This window comes from Centruroides vittatus, unplaced genomic scaffold (assembly GCF_030686945.1).
Source record: "Centruroides vittatus isolate TY-2023 unplaced genomic scaffold, ASM3068694v2 contig_488, whole genome shotgun sequence".
Taxonomy (NCBI): Eukaryota; Metazoa; Arthropoda; class Arachnida; order Scorpiones; family Buthidae; genus Centruroides; species Centruroides vittatus.
Window position 1 is genome coordinate 23,556 of NW_027122276.1, and position 26,423 is coordinate 49,978.

Genomic DNA, 26,423 nt, shown 5'->3' on the forward strand with positions numbered 1-26,423 from the left:
TTTCGGATCGAATCCTGACGGGTCCCCCGGGATGCAGAGGTCCTTGTAAATAAAGTATTATTGTAGGTCCCCAGGATACGATCCCGGTTCCCCAGAGCGGTAGGCTGCCACTTTGACCGCTCGGCCATCCGGCTGTTTGCATCCATGGGAAGAGACGGTAGGTTAATCTACCGACTATGTCCATGGGATATAGTAAATTGTAACTTTAATTCTTATTAAAAAATTTACTAAACAAAATTTCTTTATGATTTTAATTTATACATCGAAACGATTTTAGAATTGTAGATCATAATGTAGAAATTTTATTTTATGTGCACGAAAATTTATTTAATAATAATTAACTTTGCCGGTAGAGGGGCGATGTATCCTTCGGAAAGTCGTCTGGTTTATCTTTTGGAAATAAGATGGCGGATAAATTAAACTCTGTAGAAGATGCCGATATTGACGTCGACGTATTTAAATATATCTTAATTAGAGTAAACGATCCAAAAGAAAATCAAGAAAAGTATATAGTACGTGGCTATAAATGGGCATCCTATCACGGTAAAGTATAATTTAAAAAAAATAGCAGATTCTCCTATTTTATGTCGTTATTTTAAGATATTGTTTAATTAAAAAATTATGAAAACAATTTTTGCTTTGATGGCTGCAATAAAACGGAACATTCGTTTGACGAGGCAGGAGTTGAAAGTAATTCAAAATGTGACTTATGGATAAAAATAGAAAATTTAATCAGGCTGTTTGAAAGAACAACATTATAAACATTTTATCCATTTTTAGCATTGATTATTTAATTACAGAATTCTTAAACAAATTGGTATTTGGTTTTTTGTATGTCAACAATTCTTATATCATTCAGAGCTTGAATTGAGCCAAATTTTTCAGTATTGTGTTTTATTCTAAAGCATTATTTTAAGAGTTATGTAGTAGCCTAAAATTTAAAATCAGATACAGCAGCATAACCAGAAAGGGGCCAGGATGTTTGGCTCCCTTTTACCATTGTAAATAACTTTAAAAAATAATAAGTTCCAGAAAAACATAAATGTGTAATATAGGGTAGTGGCACTGGACTGCTTAAAGCTGTTTCAGACTTCGATATTTTTTATTATGGTGTGTAGTAATGTGAAAAGCAAAATTAATATATGAAAGTAAAGTTTGTTTTATACTTGTCATGGAAAAGAAAACATTTTTTATTTGACCTTTGTTTAAATTATGAAAAAAAAAAATAAATTAATCACATGGGCTGTTCACTTGGTAGTTGACCAGGAAATTTCCAAGTTTGACCACTGATGATATAATCGTTGACCGTATAAGCCAGATGCGGTGTTTATCTATATAATTACAGTTGGATAAGGGAGAAATCTTACACATGAGTGTTTATGTGAATTTGATTTATTTACAACACAAACATCACATATGAGCTGCTTTATTGCAGCATAAGGGTTCTACTGTTGGTGAACATTTCAAATGGTACCACCTTTTGCAATAATTGCAGCCGACAGTTTTTAGTTAATCCATTTCTGTGTTCCTATCTAAATCCTCGGCACAACTTGCACACTTTTGCTTCTTGATGATCCCAACTCCATTTGTATTTAGTGATGCAAGAACTTTTCTGCATTTTCCCCTCTGCCACTACATTTCCTGAAAGATCTTTCAGCTTTTTTCTTCAATCTTTCCATTTTCCTCCTTTATTTTTCTTCTGTTTTGCTTACTTTTGCTTTTTCCTTTTGTAATATGAACTCTCTCCATGAATTGGGTGCAATGGCACTTGGTGGATGTGTTTTCATTCTGTTTATTTCTTGTACCAATTGGTCGTGGCCAGTACAAATGATGAAAAAAGCCAGGATACATGTTTCCATGTGATGATGTGTATGGAATTGCTGGAGATAGATTTGAATCAGACTGGATTGTTCAGAATTTTCAGAACTTGATGAGGCTCCAATAGACACTTTCTGGCCTTTAATAGCAGAAAGAGTATCAGAGAGTGCTTTCTCTCTGTATGTATACTCATTTATTTTGCATCTTCAGACTTGGCTTTTTACTGGTGGCAATTTTATGCTCTGACACCTGCAAGGTTTTTTAAGGCTATGAATTGTACAACTGAATTTTGTTAGTTTTAGTTTTTATGGATGATTTTGATTGGTTTGACATTTAAATATTAAATATCCTGGAATAACTGGCATTGGAAAGCTGGCGTGCATCGATGGTCGATCACTGGTTATTCTGCACCAGTAGTCAACCAGTATAGTTGCATAATTGTTTATGGTGTTCAACAACTGAAATTTCCTTCATTGAGAGCCTCACAAATGTAGCAACTATGAAAGGGAGACCTGGCATTTTCATTTTCACTCATGGACATGTCATGAACTCCAGTACTCTACCACTGCAGTCAAATGTGAATTTACAGTCAGTATACTCAGTAGTCGAGTAGTACACCTCATTATTTATCACTCATAAAACCAACACCAGCACTCTACTGCTGTTACTACTACTCCCACTATTAAAATGGAGAGACTACTTAACAAATACATCATTAGCAATGTAGAGGAACATACATACACTGTCACTAATCCAGAACAGGTACTTCAAAAATTACAGGCTCTCGACAATTCAATGGTAGCCTATTTCACAATATGTGACTATGAAGCATTGTTCCTGTCTATAAAACTGGAACCCTGTTTCTGTGAGCTGAGAGATTTTCTTCTGGCAAAGGTGGAGGGCACTTTTAAGTATCTCCCTGATGTGTTAGATCTAATGCACTTGATGGTGCACTCATCTTTCTTTGAATATGAAGATGTCACCTACTTACAGACAAGGTACCTATGGGTAGTCCAATATCAGGAATGCTGTGTGAATTAGTGGTCAGAAAACACAAGAATGCCATATTACCTAAATTTCATGAGGACATAGCATTGTATGTCAGATACCTTGATGACATTCTTGTAGTATGGAACAAGGTACTCAATCTGAACTCGGTACTTAGGTATTTCAATGATAGCCCCTATGGCCTGTGGTTAAAAGTTGAACAAGAGAGTCATATGCTGGTACATTTTTTGGATATCAACATCAATATGAAGCGCAGTCATATGTCCACCTGTGTTTTCCTAAGAAGTCATATACACCTATATTTATACCTAACCATTCACATAACCCTTATTGTTACGAAGTCTCTGCTTTTTGATCTTTGGTAAAAAGGGCCCACACACATTGTTCGGAGTAAAATAAAAAGGAAAACAAATTATCTTGGATCAAGGCCCTAGCAATACAGAATGGATACCTGTCCTCTTTGGTCAAACATATAAAACAATATACAAATAAGGAAAACAGAACTATTGTACAAGAAGAACAAATGAAAGTTATCACATACAACGAAACACTTTTTAATATATATAGAGAAATAGCCAGGACCACTAAAGTGCACATAGGATATCAACGCTCTCTGACAAACTCCTCTCATCAGAAATGATAAAAACCATATACACGACTCATACTCTCCAGGAGTTTATGCTGTACCTCTTTATGATGACTGAGTTAATTGCTCATTAATATACATTGGAGCAACTGCATGAGGATAAAGGAACATGAATATTCCACAAGAAAAAAGCTGAAAACCACGGTTTTAGCAACGTATGTGGATAGTTAGGAAGTCCAGGGTTGAACTACAGAACACAAAATGGTGTCGGATAAAGCATAACTCAAATACTTCGAGGCACTTGAAATCTATCGTGCAATTAAACAGGGAGTCACTATTAACTTCAAGGAAACGGACACGCTATCCACAGCATGGCATGACATTTTTGAACTAGATTCTGCCGACATAAGACTCGCATTAATGAAAATTTAAACTATGGAGGATATTTAGATCATAGTAATTAACATGAAATTAATTGATTATTCATTTATTGTTTAAATAATACACATATTTTGAAATTTTATCTCAAACATATAAATTTTACTATAATATATTTGAATCATGTATTCAGTTTGAACTTTTAAAAAACATTTTATTTATGTTAGCCATTTATTTGATATCTGTATATACCTGAGGATGTCTATTTCACATAGATGAAAACATTTGTAAATTTTTTCTTGTTTTCTTGTTATGTGCTGGTGTTGGTTTTATGAGTGATATATTTATACAAACCCAGTTTTTGAGATATATTGAAGATCACCTCATTATTTACATATTAGATCAAAATTGACTCAAATTGTTAGCTGCAGAAGGTGCTTTGATAGTTTACAACCACTAAAACAAATGAGCAAGCTCAATAATAGGCATTTTGTAGAAAATAAGCACCTGAAACACAAACTTTATCATCTTTTAAAGACCTGACAATACCTTATGTGGTTGACTACCTGAAGAAGTATTATTCAATAATTTTCCCATCCTCTTGAATGAGGCAACCTGTTATTCTTATATGCCTTTGAGAAGGGAATCATCTTATGATGCTTCCTGTGAACATGGCTTGCCTAAACCTGTTCAGATGCACTAATTACACACGGATTTTGGTTCACATGGTTGATTACTGGAAGCGGTTGCAATGGGATCCCCTATCTTACAGCACTTCAAATTCAACTGCTCAAACTGGACATCCCCTCTTTCCCTCACATAGAACCTGTGTGTAGTGCTTATATACAACATTGTACACGATGAAGCAGATTGGTCATTTGATCATGGGTTATGAACTCCTCACACATGGTTTCTAACAACATATTGTTTTGAATGCAAGTCCCCAGTCAAGAGAATAGTATTTTGCATATATTTTAGTTTGGATAATTTGAAATATGCTTACAATGAAATTTAGATCCTGGTACAGTAACCTGCAAAAATAATAATTAATTAAAAATCTTCCATCATATTATGTGTTTATAAGAAAGTTTCCACAGACTACTGGCAGTTTTGGTTTCAGTTTTATCAATTATACATTGTCGATTTATTGGATATCCATTCATGGGCATTCAAACATTGTACACATTGCCGATGAAGAGAGATTTTTATTTTTATGGAATAAATCTGTTTGGTATTTAATAAATTTGGACATTTTTTGCAAAAAATGTATTGTTTCAATAATTCTACGTGCATTAAATAAACATGCCTATTCACAATAGAATGTATACTTATAGTTTTAGCTGTTTAATACAGCTTGTTTTTATCAGATCACGCTTTTCGTAATCTTGAACTCAAGATGGTGAATTCTTCATAGAATTGGCCTTTATCTTCTACACAAAATTTACAGTTTATTGAAGTACATAAGCTTCTTTCATATGTTATTTTCAGGTCTTACTTTGAATGTAATTTGGTTTTGTTTTCATTAAGTACATGCCTACTGACTGTTTAAATTACTTAGTAATTTAAGCCAAAATAGCTTAAATTACTAAGTAATAACTCCTAATATTAAGTCATTAGTAAATGAGTTAATGTTAGGAAATTATTTAAGATAATGTCATAATTTTATTTGAGAATTACAAAAAACTTTGATTAAAAAAAGTTTGGTTAATTCAAAGTCATATTTTTTGATTCCATAAGTTTTGAAATAATGAGGTTTTACTGTATCTTATTCCTCTTCTAGAATATTTAATGTAATAATTATGTTGTAATCTAAAGATTATTTTAGTAGCATCTTAAACCATGTGTGTATTGTATATAATTTTCAGATATATATTGATGATGCTATCAAATAAAACATTGCTATCTCTAGAAGAGTGTTTGTTAAAAGCTCAACTGGACTCCATTGAGATATCTGTTAAATAGCATATACTTTGTAAAAAAGTTATTTCCATCTTACAAACAATATTGATGACAGATTAAAAGCATTTGATTTGAGATAAGAGAAAGTAGAGTATAAATGTTTTTTTTTTTTTTTTTTGGGCTGCAATTTCAAAAAATCGTAGACCTATAAATTCCTACTGTTGTCCATCTTTCCTTAATCTCAAGAATGGAATTACATAGATGAAATCCAAGACCAGATATGGAAACATTAGGGACAGGAGGCCCTTGATTGACTATATATGAACTTCCAGTCTGCACCAGAAGTCACGTTATTTCAATTCAAAAGTTTTTCCAAAAGCAGTTAATAGATGATTGGCATGACTCTATTGTTAAAAGAAATATATGATGTACAGGGACAAGATTATACTAATTTGAAGTGGAGAGTATATATTTTAAATGAAATATGATTAAAAATAATTAATTAATTAATAATTAATAATTTTTTAAAATATGATTAAAATTGCAGCTTGGCATTGTGATGATCTTACAATAAATAATTGCTTGTATATAGTATAACTTTTTGTGAATCTTCTTAGTTTTTACTTCATTGATTGGCTTCTTCAGAATAGCTATTCATGATTAATGGGGTATATAAAAATTGTTTTCAAATTAAATTTTTTCAATACACTGATTTCCTAGTGTAAGAGCCAAATTTGACGAAAAAATTCTATTCAAAAACTTTTGAGAGAAAAATCGTCGAAGATATGATTAAAACTTTTCCCACTGACTTGGTTCCTTGTTTGAGGTGACCCATCGAATGTGTCATCTGGAACCAATGATTGAAATTCAACAATTGGACAGTTGTGTGATGATTCCTAATGAAGTCATGGGAAAAACCTTCTGGAAATAAAAAGGAAGGAGTTTGTTGTCACGACAGTTTGCCATCATCAATAGTTCTTTAAACTGGTGTTTGCACCCGATCCTGTTTTGGATACTGCTCAAGCTGTTGCTGATCCTCTGCCCTCTCCAGACGAATGATGACTTCCACCCCTTCAAGTCACCAAAGCTTCTTCCGAACCACCTGGTAGACCAGCAGTCAACAATCCACTGATTCTGAGATTCTGAAAAGGGATCAGCTTCTACTAAGGTACCAATGCACGAATGATTGTAAACTCTTGATTAGGGACTATACTTAATATTTAAAATTAGTGCATAGCTAAGCATCTAACTGACATTTGTATATAGCTTTGTAACTAGTCTAGATAAATAAATGGGTATTGTTAATTGTTAAATTGTAGTATACTTCTTCCTGTTTGTCTCCATCCATTCCATCCCAAATCCAAGCACCTACAAATGCAACCGCTTGTGTGCAAAAAATGAAATTAGTGACCATCAAGGTTTCTGTGTCTGTTCTTAAAGACACAGTAGTGTCAGTCCTGACGAACTAATCATTGCAAATGCAGTGTTGACCCTTTGGTCCTGTGGTGCCGAAGCATGGGGCACTCTGGCATTGTCACACTATTATTCAAAACTTATGATTAAAAATCCACAAGAAATATTCATTGAGAGTCATAGAAGTGACTCTGTGCCAAGTAAAAAGTCACAAGAACCAGAGTTGCTGATTTTCAAGGGTTGATTTCTCCACCCTCCAAACATCCAAGTAAAACCACTAAAAACCTAATATCCAGCAGAGTAAAAGAAATAAGGGCTAATGTTTTTGCCCTTGTTGAATGTGCAATTTCACCGAAAGTAATTCTAAATATCTGATAGGAAAGATAATTGTTTTCTTAAGAAGTGTGCAAAATGTCCAATTTTTCTGTAAAGGGGTTGCCGAAATATAAGCAATTGAAAAGTGCAAAAATTGCTAAAAAGCTGTATTTTCTTATTCTTCATCCAGTACTGCAGATGCTTCTAGAGAAAAACTACTAGGTCTAGAAAGCTCAATAGGTCTTGTAATCAGTGAGGTGCTTAGAAAATTTCTGGGTTGATAGGTCAGAGTTTAGAGATTTCCCATAGAGCTATTATACTTTTATTGCTTAATTTTATGCTTATAAGGATAAAACTGTATTGAAATTAATGATTTTTATTGCAAATGTTATCTAGAATAACAAAAGCTGAAATTTATGTGAATTAAAATTTTACTAATGGCATATTAAAAGTATTTGGTCAGTGGTTGAACTGTACATCATTTTAGGTCTTCATATAATGTGAGATAAGCAGAGGGTCAGGGGTTAATCCTCGCTGACCACTTACACTGCATGGGTTGGAAAACCCGATCTCTTTGTCGTTGGATGGCTAGGAGGGCAAAAAGTGAGTGGGGAGGTCGTAAGTAAGTTGACAGATGGTTTGGATTGACAGAAGACAGATTAACAAATAAAACATTTATTGGCTAACTAGAATAAAATATAAGGCAATTACAACTATTCTACGATACTATGCGATTAAATGCGGTTATATGCAAGTAGATATAAAGCTCTACAAGTTCTAAACAAACAGGTGGCTATGAGCTAAGCTTATTGCCATTGAGGGAGAGAGTTTACAAAGGTCCTAATAAAATACTTCTTGGTGTGAGATTGGACGATATAATTCGATGGCGGTCGCTGACGATGTGAAAGAGTTGCTGTAGGTCTTCTCCGACGGGACTTCATTCCTGGGCATGGAGAACGATGACACAAGAATAGAAACAATATCCTATGTGAGTGCGCTAAGTTTCCAGTGGAGCGAGCTTTTATAGTGTTAGTATGGGAAGCAGTTGGTTGTTGACAATGACTTGCGAATTCTTGACAGCTAACTTAGTGTCAACTTTCCCACCTAATGGTTGATAGTTACTGGAGACCTCTGCTCCGTTTCTCCACGAGGAGTTTTTTCTATCGGTGATTGTTTACAATAATTTTTGAACAAAAAATGAAAGTTTTCTTTCATTTACAAAAATTTTTCTGCTAAGATCCACGGTTTCACAATAATAACACAATACAAACTATGTAATTCATAAACATAAGTGGTGTATTAAGTAGTTCATTGCACACTAAATCTGTACAGGAGTAATAACAAATATGTGTTCTTTCCTTTAGTCTACTGCCAGCATGAAATTGTTTAGGTTCTATAGTGCTTAACAATTTTTATAAAACCAAAAGTCTTCAGTTGGGTTTGGTCACCTTAGTATAAGAATAGAAACTATAATAAATTCAGACACCTCCCTATTACAACCATTGTGAGAAAGAATAAAAATTTTAGTAACATCCAAATCTTATTTCAAAAACTAAAACTACTGAAAATGATTTTATTTAAGTTCTTTTATACTAGTATATGATTTACAAAATTGCTGAATTTTTTATTTAATCAGGTAAAGCAAGTTCAAGGTTATGATGCTAGCATGGAATTTTTTACTCTTTTAAATAAGCTATCTGCAACTTTAGGGAAATTTATATTGCTTGACTAAGCTACTCATGATATGCATTTTTCCAAATATGACTGTTTTCACATTAAAGCCTGGAATTAATAATCCAAGACTAATATCAAAATATAAGATAAAGTGCTATCTAGGAAAGGTTCCTAGATCCTATAAAGTTTCATCACTATGGCATTAATGACTTTTCTCTACCCTGGGATTTAAGGTAAATGTTTCAAAAGTTTTCAAAAGTGTAACAAAATTTATTTGCATAAAAATTTGATTGGTTTGTAACTATGCAAATATTTAATATTTCAAATACCGTTGGAGATTCAAAATCTGAGAAATGATGTCATTCAATTTTTCTTGATGATCTTTGGAAATCAGTCAAATCAACATTGAACAAGTAGTTTGGGCTCCTGGTAACATTTTATAATTTTTTAAAATGTGTGTTATATGCAAATTACAGAACTACAATATGCCCAGGCAAATTTTTAATCACAACTTGTTTAGATCTTGGAAGGGCAATTCCAACAAAACAAATTTGGTCAAATTTGAACTATTGGGCCTGAGTAATTTGGATTTGAAATTTTTGCTAAAGTAAAAGGTGCAGTGCTATCATAGTCTTGATTTTTCACTTTTTATCGTAGTTTTAATGCATTTAATTTTTTTAACAATGATAGTCATCATCATTAAGTAGTTAATTATCATATAATAAATAGCTAAAATTGTCTATTTTTAATATAAGTTATGTAAATTATATTAGTAGATGTAAGAATCACAGTACAGTAGTGAACCGAAAATCGGAATCAATTGGGGACTGGGGTTGTTCAGATTAGGGATTTGTTCCGATTACGGATTGTGTACGAAAAAATATATTAACCTGTCCGATGTTCAAATTTTTCTCCGTTGCGTGTCGCTTCGTGTTGAATTTTCGTCGATTTTAAGCCTAACGAAAATTTTTATAATGATAATCGAGGCTATCATATCGTTAAAAATTATTTCTGCATTTTGTACAAACAAAATAAATATATTGAAGAATATAAAAGCATGAAAATTATACTTTAGAAGTAAATTTAGTATCAAAAACGTTCGATTCAGCACGACACAGTCAGTCTGACAGTCCGATTACCGGGGTTTCGATTTACGAGTCTCTACTGTATTAACATTTTTCATGTTTTGATCTTTTAAATTTTTAATTCAATAAAGATTCAGTAAACTGTTTATGTTTATATATATATAAAATTGTATCAGGCCAGGCTTATTGTTTCATCTTTTGTTCATAGTAATTTCTTTCACTGCTAGCCATTCAAACTGATATGTTATATAATCTACAAAATAAATATCAATCAGTCTACATAGTCATCAGTTTATTTTAAGGATTTGGTAGATATAAATAAAAAAAACTTACATTAAAATAAATTAACTAATCTTATATTAAACTTTTTGAAGGGGACATATTAGATGATGTGGAACCAAAGATAACTACATTAGGTCTTAAGTGTGAATGTGTTGGAGGTGGTCGTATAAGACACAAATCTGAAGAGAAAAAAATTGATGTATATGGATATTCACAGGTAAGAATAGTCTTTAACCTTTGATAAGCATAATATTCTGCACACTATCATATATCAGATTATGCCTCATAAAATATACAAGTAGTCTTTGAGTTATGACAGCTTCCAATCCTAGACCCTGTAGTAAGTCTAATTGGTCCTAAATCAAGCAAATACAGTAAAACCTTTAAATCTCAGATTTGAAGGAATCAAAAAATGGTCAGTTTGAGTTATGGAGAGTTATACATATATGGTATATGAAAAATGGAAAAATTCTTGTTTAGATGCAAAGTATAAAACACTAGAATAAGGGATGCAATTCTGTGATATATTTAAGTTCATAATACGTATTTGAATCATTATTAGAAATATAATAATGTTTATAATAAATATTATGCAGGCCTCAGAGTCGCTCACTTTTCTCACTTGTACTCACTTTTCTGAAGTATCCTCACTTTTCTCACTTTTCAGGTCATTTTCTCACTTTTCTCACTTTTTTGGTCATTTTCACATGCTTAATTAAGATGTGGGGCAAACCAAAAATAATTTTAAAGCCAAACGAATTGCCGAATTATCGGACTATCAGAATAGAATTTTTTAGAAGAAAATACGCGGCCCTGAGCAGACTCAAAATTGCAACTGCTCGCTCAGTGTCGTTAGGTTATAGAAAACAAAAATTTATTTAACGTATTTAAAAAAATCTTTTATGCACTTAAAAAATTCCTCTCATTACAAATTCAGAAGCCAGTGTTGAGTAAAGTTATGTACTCATGCCATATTTTCATTATTCGCCAAAATCTACCTTATCCGAATTGCATTTCCTTCTACAGAGTTTAAAAATAAGTATTCTAAGCATCCCTGCAGTTTTGGCTGTTTTCTAAGAAAATCACTAAAGTCCTTTTGCAGGGGAAAGCGCATTACGCAGAGGGATTAATCTCTCAAGCTGACAACACTGCTGCCGCTTTTAAATTCAAAATATATAATTATTAAAATTAACACGAGATAGTAGCGTAACCTCCTACCACTAAAAAAGATTTAGTTTCTGACCATTTAGTTATCCTGGTTATAGCCCAATAATTTGGCAGATTATTTGGTTTTAATTAACAATCGGGTTATGGAGTTGTCGTTTACAAAAATATTTTTTTACTTGATTTATCTTTAAATAATTTCATAAACTTGAGTTTAATAAAATTACTTTAATGATTTCATAGCATATTGTTAACGTTAAATCACATCTACATCTTCCCATAAATGTATGTTTAAATTGACTACAAGTATAATTATTCCATATAGTAAGTGTTATTTTCATAAAATGTGTGATTACTTTGCTTGTGAAATATCCATTTTTTAATCTTCTCTTATGCCGATTATAATTGTGCATTAATTGAGAGACTAAAAAAGTAAACGAAAATGTAAATTCATATTTACATATAAAATTTACCAAATAAATTAAAATATTCGAAGTGTTGTAAAAAGTACAACACGTACAGTCAAACCTGTTTTTATGCGCTCTTTTTATGTGCGATTTTTATTTGTGCGATTTTTTTTTAATGCGAATTTTTAATTTGTGCGGTATAGTTGGCGACTAGTCTCGTGCGATTCGTCATGTCTCACGTTGACTTATTATAGCTAAATAAACTTATTATAGCATAAATGCACTTATTATAGTAATATTATTGCATGAATATGCAAAAAATGAAATAATTTACTTTTTAAGTCAACAAAACACCACCTGGACAAAAATATGTAAAACAGACGATAGACCAGACGATGCAGTCAAGTGCTGACATCTGTTGTCAATAAATTCTATTTCGTACGGTTTTGAGTTATTTTCTATGTGAGACTTTTTTTATGCGGTCCCTGTTGACCGCATAAAAAAAATATTTTTAATTGTGTTGCGAAAACTATTATTTACAGCCATTCGTGAAGTTTCGTGAGATTTTTTTTATGCGTTTTTTTTAATGCGGTCCCTATCTCCCGCATAAAAACAGGTTTGACTGTAATTGCTTGTGAGAAAGATTTTCACAGGCTTCCCAAAGGTTAACAACTTTGCAACGATGTTGGTTTTTATTCATCTGCAGGAAAAAGTTTTTTGTTATTTATGAAATCATTAATAAAATATTATTTTACTTATATTATTTGGAGTATATTTATTTCAGATTTATTATTTTATTTGGAAATCAATATTTACACATCTCGAAGCATTAAAAAATAAACAGTTTCTGATAATGATAAATATCCGAGAATAGCCAAATTAGTGAAATCAGCATCGAAAATCCCGTTCCCATGAATGAGAGGATCAATTTCATGCCGGGCACTTTCTCCTGATAGAGCATCAGTGTTGGAAAGAATGCTTAATTCACTTTTGATTGTTAAGGAGGGACTAAACATGTATGACCAAAGCCCACACCTTGTACCTATTGCAAAGGACGACTGAAATTAGCTTCCTCGGTGCATAGAAATTATCAAGAACGATTGGAAAATGAAAAGAAGTTAAAAGAATAAGAGAAACGGAAAAAAGAGCACAGAAATGTTTTGAAGAACAACAAAAGAAAGCTGTTCGTAACATGAAGATTATGGAACTGGCAACTGAGTTTAAACCAGAAAAATGTAGAAGAAAATGAAATACATGCGACAGTCTAAGTTTTGTTAGAAGCAGCAAACAAAAAAACTAGAGAAGGCTATTAACTCGTTAATTCCCCCGCAGCGTAAAAAAAAATCATAATTAATAATTAAATTATAATTAAAAATAATCAAAACGAAAAAAAAACGAAAAAAATGTGTTAATTTTGAAGAAAAAGCTTCAAAGTACAATTCCCCTCTTCTCGCCTTAGCGCGAAACTTGACACCAATGCGTCATTGTTTACACAGCTGGATGACCTTGAGAACAGCTGGTGTCGTCTTTCGCGGGACATTCTCATGAAACTCTCGGGAGGAGAAGGGTAAAAAGTAGGGTGAATACTAGATGGTGGTATATTTCTAAATATTTTTTTAAAATTACGATTTTAATTGATATTTCCGACCCCCCGACTTAATTAAACGTAATTATAAAAAAATCTATTAATTAAAAAAATTAAAAAACTATTGGATGTTGTTTTTGACATCAGAAAATAGCTTTAAATAACTTTACCGAAGTAAAATCGACGCACTAGAAGTTTAGAATGATGAATGAAGTTCCATAAAAAAATCCCATAAAAAAACAATTAAGCGTTAATTGCAGGTCATTAAAGGTTAATTAAAATCGCAATAAAATTTTTTCGCGCGGGTAAAAATTTTTGAAAAAATTTGGAGACTTAGAAAACATTCCAAACATCAAAAAAAATGTTTTTCGGTCCCAAAGTACCGTTTTTTTGTAACGCTATAAAATTTTTCCGAGTTATCTCGGGTTATGTCGGATCTTGACGTCTATAGACGTCAATGGGCGTTAAGGGGTTAACAGCAAGAACATGAATGAAGTACAAGCAGCACGTGTGATGCTTATTAGTGTTAAGTGTTCAAAAGCAAGAGGAAGCGAAATAGAAGGAAGTTGATAACATGCAGAATAATCTTAATAAAAGAACATCATCTTTCATGACTGATTATTTACAGAAGCCAAAGACATTTCAAGTATTCATGGTTTACTGGAAATACAGAAGCCACTGGTTATCGGGAAACAGAAAAAAAAACGCGATATAACCGAGTAATAAAAATTCTGGGCTTTTACTAAACAGATTATACATGCTATGGAATCTCTGTTCTTTCATCAGCAAGTGTTTCTGATATAAAATAAGCTTAGTTTTTCAATCCTGAATTTTATTCGTAGGTTATATCGAATTAATTGACGTTTACGTAAACATCGAAACCATGAACGCCCATTTAGCATTGTTTCTTTAACAATGACATTGAAAGACAAATACTGTCGATATAAAAACAAAACATCAATTGCGATTTTATTATACAGTACTATATAAATCGCTTATTAGAAATTCGTGTAGTTTATATTTTTCAATAAAAATTATAAATGCTGTAATTGAAAATTTAAAAAAAATGAATATTGAATATATAATAGAACAGGGGTCCCCAACCTTTTTGTACCTAAGAGCACATTCTAGAATACCGGCGGGACGGCGGGCGCCATTTATTTTTTCAAGGTGAATTTATACTTGAACATAGTTAATAATACATACACATAATGTACAGAAAACATTTAATTCCAAAAATGTAATAAAACATACACAAGACTATTAACAATAATTTTTACAAAACAAGTAATTACTAAACAATGCATACAAAATCTACAGAGTATAAAAATTCTTTATAAAAAATATAAATCTGAAAGTAAATGTGATTTTTGGCATTGCATTTCATTAGCCATTGCTTCGTAATTAGGAGAGTATGATGATATTCCTGCTCGTAAGCAATCGTCAAGGTGTTCATCTGTAAGTCGTGATCTGTATGTTGATTTTATGATGTTCAGAACGGACCGGTTTATTTCATTTCAGGTATGGGAAATTTGGTTGGTGAAGATTTGGCGGAGGGGAAAAAGAGATCGGTCGCATTTCGCTTTGTGCTTTTATCTGTGTTGGACGCCATTTCTACTTTTGAGTGGTTAATCATTAAAAACGAAAAAACTTTTACATAGCATTTTATTGAAAACCGAAATATTTATATTTTTATCGTGGTCGCACAGCGGCGGGCACACGTAAAACGATCGGCGGGCGCTATGGTGCCCGTGGGCATAGGGTTGGGGACCACTGTAATAGAACATCAAAACTTATAAAATTACAGAGTAAAAATTCTCTAAAAAGCAAAATGAAGTTACTACTGTATAAAAATTTTAGAAGTTTTCGTTCAGAATTAGAGAGATCTTTTCCTTACACCTTATGCGGTGAATTCGAAATTTCACACCTTTATGTGAATTGACGCAATACCGTTAATTCACATAAATGTATGAAATTTCGAATTCACAGAAACTTGTAAATGAGGAGACTGTACTTAAAACTAATAAATAAACAACTTTTATATCAAAAGGAAACAAATGACAATCGATCTATCCACCTGTTCTGCATATTTAGCTCTTTCTCGTATTTCGTTGCAAATAGAAATTCAGTGGTAATTGGTAATTTAAAATTAATTGACTCAAATGCTTTTAAAATTTAGGGGACCAAAAAAACGCGATATAACGAGTGGCTACTATATTACAGTATAAACAGAAATTTTTAAAATGTGTTTAACCATAACAGAATAAAAAGAAATAACAATTTTTACTGCTGTTTTGCTGAGTTTTCCTTCTGTGTTTTCACTTTGTTTTGTCACTATTGCACTCACTTTTTATTCACTTTTTCTGTATTTCAACTCACTTTTCTCACTTTTTCAAAGGGGAAATAGCACTCCTAGGCCTGATTATGAATTTAGATATATTACAACATTACCTCTCTATCCTACACTGAATATATCAAAAATCAAATTTTGCATAATATACAGTATTACATAAATTATTTACAAGAAAATTTAGGTAGTTAGAAAATAGATCTTTATTATTGTAAAAGACTTCACAAGTTCATAAGGTAAAATTCAAGATGGCTGCCATAAATGAAGAACTCTGTTCTAAATAGAAATTACAAAACACTAAAATAAACCTTAGCCTGCTGTGACAAAAAATCCACTAACATTTCCACCAGTTAGAGAATGTAACTTTTAAGCTGCTTGACAATGCTACAGAAAGGGTAGATTTGTAAAGTACTAAATTAACACCGAATAACGAAATCACTATGTTTAAGACCCAACGGGTACTTTACGTGGGTTCGCGAAAGATGAAGCCAGGCCTGGACTTCGCGGATACGGAACTTATATCTAAAATTTATTAGTCAAACAAAGTAAAATAAAGTCAAGTTTTAATCTGAACAAATACTACACAACTAATTAAAGTCCAAAACAAATTTATTCTATAAAGGACATGCCACTGAACCGACAACCAAAAGAAAACTTATCAATTATTACTTAGAACTAATCCCCTGAGATTTCCGACAACAAAAGATCAAAATTTAAACTATTTACAATGCAAAACTAGAATCTAAATCTATCCGTCACCTCCACTATCCGAATCCTTTCTTCAATTTCTTCTATTCGAAACTTTCTTATCCTTTCCAATCTGGAATCGGCTGTTCGATCCTCTCTCGATAGTACACCTCTCGTAGTCAGGGAAAGCTCACCTCGCTCTGTTGCCGGAATTCGCTGGCTTTATAGTGGTACGGTGACGTTACACTTTGTTGGCTGAAACCACCCCCTCATTTACATACTTACTGTCTAACAAATACTTTAATTTTATCTGGGCAGCGAGTGTTACAATTTACTAAAGACTTTTACAAAATATTTAATAGTAAGTAGTTCCATACTTGAGATGTCTTTTTAAGTCATTTAGTATTCTTACTTTCTATGTGTATGTGGGGACTCCCCCTTTTTCCAATCGGATCGTCCGTCTGACTTCCGATATCGGGCGCGCAATGGCGCGTTTGTTTTGTTTTACGGCGCTTCGTCGGTGACCGTAAGTTGGTTTTTTTTTTTTAAATTTTTGTTTATCCGGAGGGTGAGTGGGGAACTTTCGCCCTAACTAAACATAAGCCCCAAAATAAAAATACTCATAACGAAAACAAAAATAAAAAATAAAAAATAAAAATACAGCTCGGACTCAGTTCCTTACAGATTTAGCAAATTTTCTGCTAAATTGGCAACTTTGTTGTAATTGGCTTGCTTTTCCAGTTGTATTAAAGCTATTTTACAAAACAATATTTCAAGGATTCACAGAATTTAATAGACTTGGGTTGGTCAGCACCTGCTGAGTTCAACTTAAGGAAGAACAACTTTGAGACATATAAATTTTTTACTTTTTAAGTCAAACAAAATTTCATTATATAGGGTATTTGCCAGAACTGACATCCAGTTCAGTTTAAGGAGGGATTTGAGATTAGAGGTTTTACTGTAATAAGTAATGGTGGTATGGTCTCTAAGGTTATGTGCAAGCCTATAAATCCCATCTATGTTTATATTTACATTGTAATCAGAAGCTGACTCATTTTTACACTTAGCCATATTAATTGTTATTAACACAAAGATTATAATATAACATGAAGATTCATAAGCACCCAGAGAGACAATCATATTCAAGACACAGAAATCGTACTCACAAGAGGAGGCTCAGGATTAATCCCTTTCTATTTCAATAAATTTGATATATATTGTAATTCTTCCCTATTGTAAATCAATAATAATGCCAGTTGATACAACTTTCAAGCATTTGTGAGAAAAATGAGTTTAAAGGTTTCTGTATTCATTATAACGAAGTCTCAAAAGTATTTTCTTGCTAAATGGCTGTAACTTGGGACACTGATTACTAATCTTGGTATGATGTGTATGTGGGTTTGAATCTTACTTTAAAAAAATTTTTTCTCATTTTTTCAATATTTAAATTCAAATGGAACATATTTTTAATAATAAAGTTGTGTGTATTTAAAAACTTTTAACCAAATTTTTTTGGTTATGCAGATATTTTATTTCTACATTGTAAAATAATGGAGAAAACCCCCATTTTTATCCAGCAAACAAATTTAATGAATTAAAAATGCCCATTATAATTATTTGCTTTTTGTCCTATTTTATAATTAATATTCTTAATAGCTACTTTTGAATTTGCTATCAATTTGTAGGACTTACTGGACCAGTTTTAAATTGGAAAGTTTACTAAGATTTTATTAAACCAATATGTATAATACACTTCAGCCCATTATTACCCTTCATCAGTTGACTTTATCTCTGTTAAAATGTAAAAAAATTATTTTGACTTTGCTATACAAATCAAAATATTTTCTCAATATATAGTAAATTTTACAGAGTTATCTAAAATTACAACTTTAATTTTATATCAGTAATACGTTTAAAATTTGTTTTTTCTTATTTCCATAAATATATTTTTATTTTACATTTTAATATTTTCTAATTTTTAATTATCTTACCATGTATTCTTGTCTTTTCCAAATTGTACTTTACATTAAATTATAATTCTCAATTGGTATCCATCTCGTTTCTCTGGCATGCAAATATCTATATGTTGTTATGTGTCATCTGGTGTTTAAAAATTGGTAACCATATTTCATGTAACATCATTCCTTCATTTTCATTAACCTCTTAACAGTGAGGGATGAGTATAGTCGTCCAAGGCGATCGTGTGGCAGTGGCGAGGGACGACTATACTCGCTAAATTCTTTTGGGGGTACTGCCAAAAACTATCGCAAAAAAAAATTCACATAAAAAATGAATTATGTTACAATAAAAAAATACTTTTCTTTACTAGACAAAACTGTTTACAAAATCTTTTTCCGAAACAGTAATGAGAAAAAACACTTGAAAATATACTTTAAAAATTTCCCACATTTCTTCTCCACAACTAAGTGGTAGCCCCACACCTGACTGTTCTACTGTTGAAAGGTTAATACTTATTTTAATTTCAATATGTTCTTTTAATTTTTTTTAAAAATTGTTTTCATCTTTAATGTTTTTACTTGATTTATATTAGTTTCACATTCTTGGGAATTACAATGTTTAGCTGTAGCATAATTCTCATTATTGTATTCAATAGATCATACATGTTCTTTTAGTCTTGTTTGTAACTTTCTCTGTTTCTCTAATGTATATTTTTGGAGATTCACATGTAATGTACATTCTAACTTGTAAACCACATTATCTTGATTTAGAATATTTTATAATTTGGTTTTATTCTGTTCATTTTTTAAATATATTTCTTTTAATTAATTGTCTGTTTTAGTATTAATTGTATATTATAATTTTAAAATATTTTTTGGAATCTTCTATACATAGTTTTATTATATTGTATTTTTCTATAATTTTGTTGCTCTTTTGGTTCAAATAGATATTATAATATTTAATATATTTAATTAATTATTATTCAACAAAGATGTTTTAATTATAATCCTTGATTTTGTTTTTTTTTTATCTTTGTTTATCATAGTTCTATGAGTTATTTTTTCTATATACATTTTAAATATATTGAACTTTATATGTATAGATATATTAGGTAAATAATTTATAACTTTAGGTGGTATCAATTATTTTTTTTCTTATACAAAATTATAATTAAAAATATCAAGAAAAATTTATAATATTGTCAGAGAGAAAAACTGATTTATTTTTAGAAAACTACAAATTACTGCACAACAATGTTTCAAAATTTACATATTACGAAAGCATTCTTCAAAATCAAGATGTAATTGCAGCCAAACAACAATTTGCATTGCAGTTCTTCAACAATTTCAGAAGATGCAATGGCGGTAGAAAAAAACACCAAGTGCTCTGATATTTTCCAATGTATGAATGATTCTCCTCCAAAATTAGTTGATGATGGAGAAGTATTTTTAAACATTAGTCAAGTTTGTTTTTCCAATGACATATGTAAATCTTCTTATTGAAAAAATTACATTTATTCAATGCATGAGCTGCAGAAATGTTTATTGTTTCACATGCTTCTACAGTAATTATCATCCACAAAATTGAGCTCCCAGGAAGCAAACAGAATGAATCATGTTAATAGAAATGTCTTTATTATTAACAAAATTGGCCTTGAATAATAATAATTTTGCTTAAATCTAATCCTCTTTACAAATAAATTATAAATAAGTGTTAGTATGAATCCCATATGTACTGTACATGAATATTTGAAAATAACTCTTAAATAAATATAATAAATTTAAAAATACCAAGAATTAATTAAAAATTATAGTTTTTTTATATTAAAAAAATACATTGGTGCCACCGAGATTCGAAACACGAACCTCACTATGAAACCGACACACCCTCACCAAGCCACCAGCTACAATATAAATGGCAGATATTCTAAAGGTTTTAGATGATTTGCAATTTTCAATCTCAATTTTCTTCTTTAATTTTGAGTATTACACCTTACTGCTTGGCACACGTAAGTTCTTGGGGATGCACTATAACCTCAGAGTTTGATCAAAATTGATGACCCTAAAATCATGCCATTCCCTCGTCAGTGAGAAAATGACTTTGAGATTCACTTATATATAACATGAATATGGAAAATTTTAAACTCACAATTCTCAAGCATTTGCAAGGAAAATATCAAATGGCTTTGTAATTCTACCCTACTATAAATCAAAAATAAATTATATCAAACTCATTGAATATTACAAATTTCTTTTACTGAATTTACTTTAATTTTTATTTATTCAATGTATTTAATTTAGAATGATAACTTTGTAGAACTGCTTATGTTAATTTTCATTTTTTGGGCACTAACAATTCAGATGTATAACACAAATGGAATAAACTTTCTAGTTATTGTGTTTATTGCACTACAGTGTTACATTTAATTGTTGTACCATGCCAATAGTGAGTAAAACCAATTGTTTTGATTTAAAATAAAACTTATTTTATTACAATACTGGTAGCCCAGTTCTAGCAGCAGAGGTGTCATTCCATGGTATAAATAAATATTGAATTCATATCAATAATAAATTTCTATTACAAATAAAAATAATAATATACTGAATTTCTCATGGCATACCCTACTAAAATGCAGTAAAAAACACAAAAAACTGCATCTAATAATAATATACTAAATTTATTGTTAATTTAAATAATAGCTAGGGATGTCCCTAGTGGCCGTTCTAGACATTCTGTTACAGATTAGATATACAAACATGCAATCAATGGCTTATATTATTAGATATACACTGATGATAAAAAAAAATTTACAAAATATTTTTTCTTCCTGGGTTTATAAAATTCTTACATAGTTCTGTTTTTATTTTTTTACATCACATCATACATTACCTGTTTCTGAATATTGTTCATTGTGAACATAGTCACATGATGAATCTCTTTAGAATCAAAAACAGTATTGGGAAAAATTAAAGGTTTTATAATAGATGTGTAATTTCTAAACACCACAACTGAACTTCATGTATCTAATAATCATATATGTACTGTACAGTATATGAATATGGATCATTAAATTTATTTGTAATCATGGAATAGAATCAATATGTAATTTTTGGGAAGAACTGGCCTGTTTCAATAAGGAGGATGGCTGCTTGTCATGAATTTTATTTTTACTAAACTCCTTTTCAAAAACCAGAAAAATTTTCTTAGTTACTGATAAGATATAAATGATTAGTTAATCTAGTACACAGATGTTGGATACAAAATAACCATTTAGAAAATCAGGTATCTGGATACCAAATAATCATAGATACCTTTTAATATCAATATATAAAAACTTCTGTGGGAATTTTAATGTACTTATCTAGGCTAGTTTATATTAATTTGCATGAATCTTCATTTTTAATGTTTACAGTTCAGAAATGCAATCTTCATGTAAAATAAAAAAAAAGTATTCTATGTAATTTTGAAAATAATTCTGTTATGTTGTTTTTATAAAAATATAAGCATTTAAAACAGCGGTTCCCAACCAGTGGTCTGCAAGAGCTAAAATATGGTCCACGAAAGATTTAAAACTTTTATTCAATTTAAATTATTATTCCCACATTGATACAAACTGAATTTAAATTTTACTAAAATTGTTGTTTTCTATTATAATAGTACTGTTAAAGCACGTTACTCTTGAGTTTAACAATTACTTATGTTAAAAGTTTTGATTAAAGTTTATTTTTAGATTGACACAAGTTTATTTTTTATTTTTCTTAAACCTTGTGGTCCCTGCTAACAACAATGAAATCAATGTGGTCCCTGGTCAAAAAAAGGTTGGGAACCGCTGATTTAAAAGATATAACATGAAGAGACATAAATATGATCTATATAAAATTTTTCATTTAAACAAAAATTTTAAAATTCAATAATTATTAAGACGTCTTTTCAGTATTTAAAGTTTGTAAAATTCAGGTATTTTGGGTTATTCTTATTGTTCTTGAAGTTCTGGCAATTCAGATGATGAAAGCACTTTAAGGCATCTCTCTGGTTTATTCCCATGATCTAGTTCTTGATCATGGAAAAAAAAATCATTTGCTGAAGCCACGGTTATACAACTTTTATTAGAACAATTGTAATAATATACTGTCTTATTAGTAGTTCCTATTGATTAATCTCTTACTGTGCCTAATTTATAAATGAAACTTTTTTGTAAGTACAGTATGTGTGTATAGGGTTCAGTATTATTCATGGTTTTAGATATCTAATGTCTTGAAATGTATCCTCCATGAAAAGGGGGACTATCATACACTGTATTTTACAAATTCCAGGCCTAAATTAGAATTGTTGAAATTTTGTGTGCAAGGTAAAAGAGAATATAAACAGTAACAGCTATATATAATTGCAGATTGAGAGAACTACTGTTTTGTGTTCAGATATGCTCAATAGAATTTTTCTCTGGGCAGTTGCCAAATAAAATACAGTGGGTGATTGGTTAACGAACATAATCCGTTCCAAGACTTTGTTTGCTAACTGATTATCGATTTACCATAGGTTTTTATGGGAATTTGATTAATTCATTCTGGAGACTCCAAAAAATAAATATATACACAAACATAGTAAGAAAATATATATGTATTTTTATTATTACATATAAACAGTCTTGTATTTCTATTGGTCATGATTTTCCGTTTGTGGGGAGTTAAAGAATATGTCTAATGTCGATTACTTTTCTCTCTTCAGGATTTTCCAGAAGTAATTAATAGCATTGTAATTGTAGAGATCCTAAGCCTATTAATCTCAACCTGGTTTGGATGCCATTCTAAGACTGTTGTTCTGACATCCTCCCACTTCTTCAAAAGATCTTTAATAGCAGCTATTGGCATTAATCCTCTTTTTCAGAAGAAAACATATATCGCTGAGTTTCTTGGTGTTGTTTATTCAAGAGTTCTTGGCGTTCTTCTGTCGTCAGATCAGTTTCAGGTTCCAGTATAAGCTCTTCAAAGTTCTTTATTTCTCAGATGTAATTTTTGTTACTCCTTAAGCTGCTTGATTATACTGTAACTTTCTTAGATAAGATTGAACTGCGGCCTACTGTAGACCTGTTCAAGCCATACTGCCCAGCAACATTAGATATAATAGCAAAGATAGAGAATGGTCAGATACTCTCAACTTTTGAAAATAAAAACCAATGCAAAACTTAACGAGTGCCCACCCAACAGTCTTGTGAATACTAAAAGAATTGTTTCTGTCAGAAAAGTAAAAGGCTGAATTACAAGGAAGAATTTCAAAGTTTGGAGGAATCAGTATATACCGGGTTGAGCGTCAATGTCGATGTCTCACGTGCTCCGAAAAGTTTTGAATTGTTACCTGAAGACAAGGGAAGGCCAATCTGTATTCATTATTTTACATCACTTCTTGTGTTCTGTGAAGTGTTCGTTAACTGATCACCCACTGTAGCCATTGTCATCACCCGTTCTTGTTCATACCCACAATTCATCACTAAATACACTCACCCAGTCTACCAATTGCATTAGTGTAAGGTGAATAAAAACTAAAGTATTTCCTCTGTGTATGTGTTGCATCTACAAGTTCAATCTACAATAGCCAGTATTATCACCTTAGAGTTTTATCTTATGTAATAGTTAATGACAAATTTGTTCTGAAGTGCATACCATAATGAAGTATATAGTTAGGAAAACGAGAGAGAGCTTATTTCCTTTTGATCTAAACATCTCCTTCTGCTGATATAAAAAATCTAATATGTTTTAATGCCATTATACACATGATATCGAATGATTAGAAAAATGCTGATTTTATTTTTGCCTTGCAGAAGGAATAATCCTTGCCGTTGAGTTAATTCCTTTACTGTAGTCACAGAAATTTTCTTCTTTTGACCTTTGACTAGTTGTTGTCGATTTTCAGTATCTACTTCTTGGTAAGCTAGCAACACTGCTTGTTACTTTATATTTTTTTCCACAAAACCTATTAACTGTGCTCAAAGCACATTTTTGAAAGTGTATTGCAAAAACCTTTATGTTAATTATTTTGATAATGAAAAGCAGATATTTATTTGGTTACCTGATAGTAAAAAAAATTGTTTTTTGAAATATGGTGGAAAAGCTTGACTTTTTTTGGTAAAGTTGAAAATAATTTTATTCATCAAAATATAGTTTTAAAATCCCATTTTTAGCATTAAAAATTGAGTACTTTCTCTTTTTTAGCTTTGTGACTTGTAAATTGTTTTCCATGCATATGATTATCCAAAGATCTCTGACAGAGTACCACTTTTTTTTAAATAAGTCAGCAGAATAGGAAGGATGAGGTAAATGTTTTCATCCCAGCTGCAATGTGTGGGTGAGTGTTAAGGTTTTTTTGTTTTTTACAAGTTGACAATTTGCCAAAGATGACTGTTTTAGCCTTAATTTGTCATGTACCCTGTAGTTACTCATCACACAAATCTGCTGTGAGGGTTTGATAAACATAATTTTTTCAGGAGTTATTTATATTCAAAATCATTTATAAAAATGGTATTTTCAAACTCTCTCCTGTTCAGAAATTAACTTTCTGATATTTTGATATGAAAAAAATGTTTTTGAAATGAATAAAATACAAGCAATATATTTGGTTACCTGATAATCAATCAAACTAACTTGACTGTTACTGGTCATACAAGTAAATGGACTTTACTTGGCTATGTACTGTAAAGACACTCATATGAACATGCAAATTTGTTTTAAGCTTTGCATTACTTGTCAATTAACATTCTCTCACATGATCAGGAACTTTTTCTGCTTATAAAATCAATTTTCCATAATACTAACTTGCTTGTTTCTGTAGTCAAAATATAAATAACAAGAAGTGAAAGAGGGATATTTTATTATACAGAAAACTTGTACTTATAATGTAGTGTTACAGACAGCTTATAAGGTGCAGTTACTCAAGCACTTTTGCGTCAAAAATACAAACTGTTTTGGTACCTTCGGAGACTTCCTTAACCTAATATCTGAAGAGAGTCTTCGAAGAGATCAAAACATTTGTATTTTTGACAAATGAAGGTGCTGAAAGTGGTGTTATATGTAATTTTGCTCTATGATAAAATCACAGCAAAAGTTGGAACCATATTCGTTATGCAATAAACGTCACTCCAGATATACAGCCAGAAATTTTTTTCTGGGGGTTTGTAATTTTTATTATAAAAAATTTATATGCACTTTCAAAATATTGTGAAATTATGTCAATACATGACTTAAGCGTCCCATTTTAACCAGAGAAATGATAAAATGTTATTTTTGAATCTTTCCATATAGTTGACATACATTGGCCAAAAAAGCTCAAAACAAATCTTAAATTCTTAAAAGATTATTGTTGTGCAGCTGAACAACAACAAATAGAATTTTGCTATCAGAGGGGCATCACTTTCCCTAGAATTGAAATATTAATTTCAAAATAATGCAAATATGGATGCTCACTGATCAAATTTTCCATAATGGTGATAAAAATGGTATAAATTCTGAAAGTAGCATGTGTGAAAATTGAATGGCAAGAAATTTTAAATAAATTAGAAAACAAAAATCTAATATAATTAATGTTAATAAATAAATTCAGTATATTTATCATTGTGTTTCTATTATAAAGGGATATGGAAAAGCAGATCATAACATCACCTGTGAAATCCTGAAGAGAAAATATCCTGACTATAAAATTACCATAACAAATGAAGGATATTAAATTTATTTTAATGTTATCTAACAGCAATCATCTGAAGTGGACAGTTTTGTATTTTTTTTTTTTTTTAACCATGACATAATAAAAACTGATTACCTTTCAA

The 26,423-nt window shown here is 30.9% G+C and overlaps 1 protein-coding gene across 1 annotated transcript; it reads left to right on the forward strand.

Annotated features, from left to right (window-relative positions):
* Nucleotides 1-348: 348 nt before the first annotated feature.
* Nucleotides 349-26,423, forward strand: LOC136978112 (14 kDa phosphohistidine phosphatase-like). Its single transcript, XM_067273773.1, has 3 exons — nucleotides 349-543; nucleotides 10,551-10,675; nucleotides 26,231-26,423. The coding sequence occupies exons 1-3, from the start codon at nucleotides 405-407 to the stop codon at nucleotides 26,321-26,323; spliced, it is 357 nt and encodes a 118-aa protein (XP_067129874.1). The 5' UTR covers nucleotides 349-404; the 3' UTR covers nucleotides 26,324-26,423.

Bases quoted from the DNA above. Each gene is read 5' to 3' on its own strand.
- LOC136978112 (XM_067273773.1), top strand. From the start codon at position 405: ATGGCGGATAAATTAAACTCTGTAGAAGATGCCGATATTGACGTCGAC. The intron at 544-10,550 runs GTAAAGTATAAT...AACTTTTTGAAG, and splicing joins TAAATGGGCATCCTATCACG to GGGACATATTAGATGATGTG. The intron at 10,676-26,230 runs GTAAGAATAGTC...TCTATTATAAAG, and splicing joins ATGTATATGGATATTCACAG to GGATATGGAAAAGCAGATCA.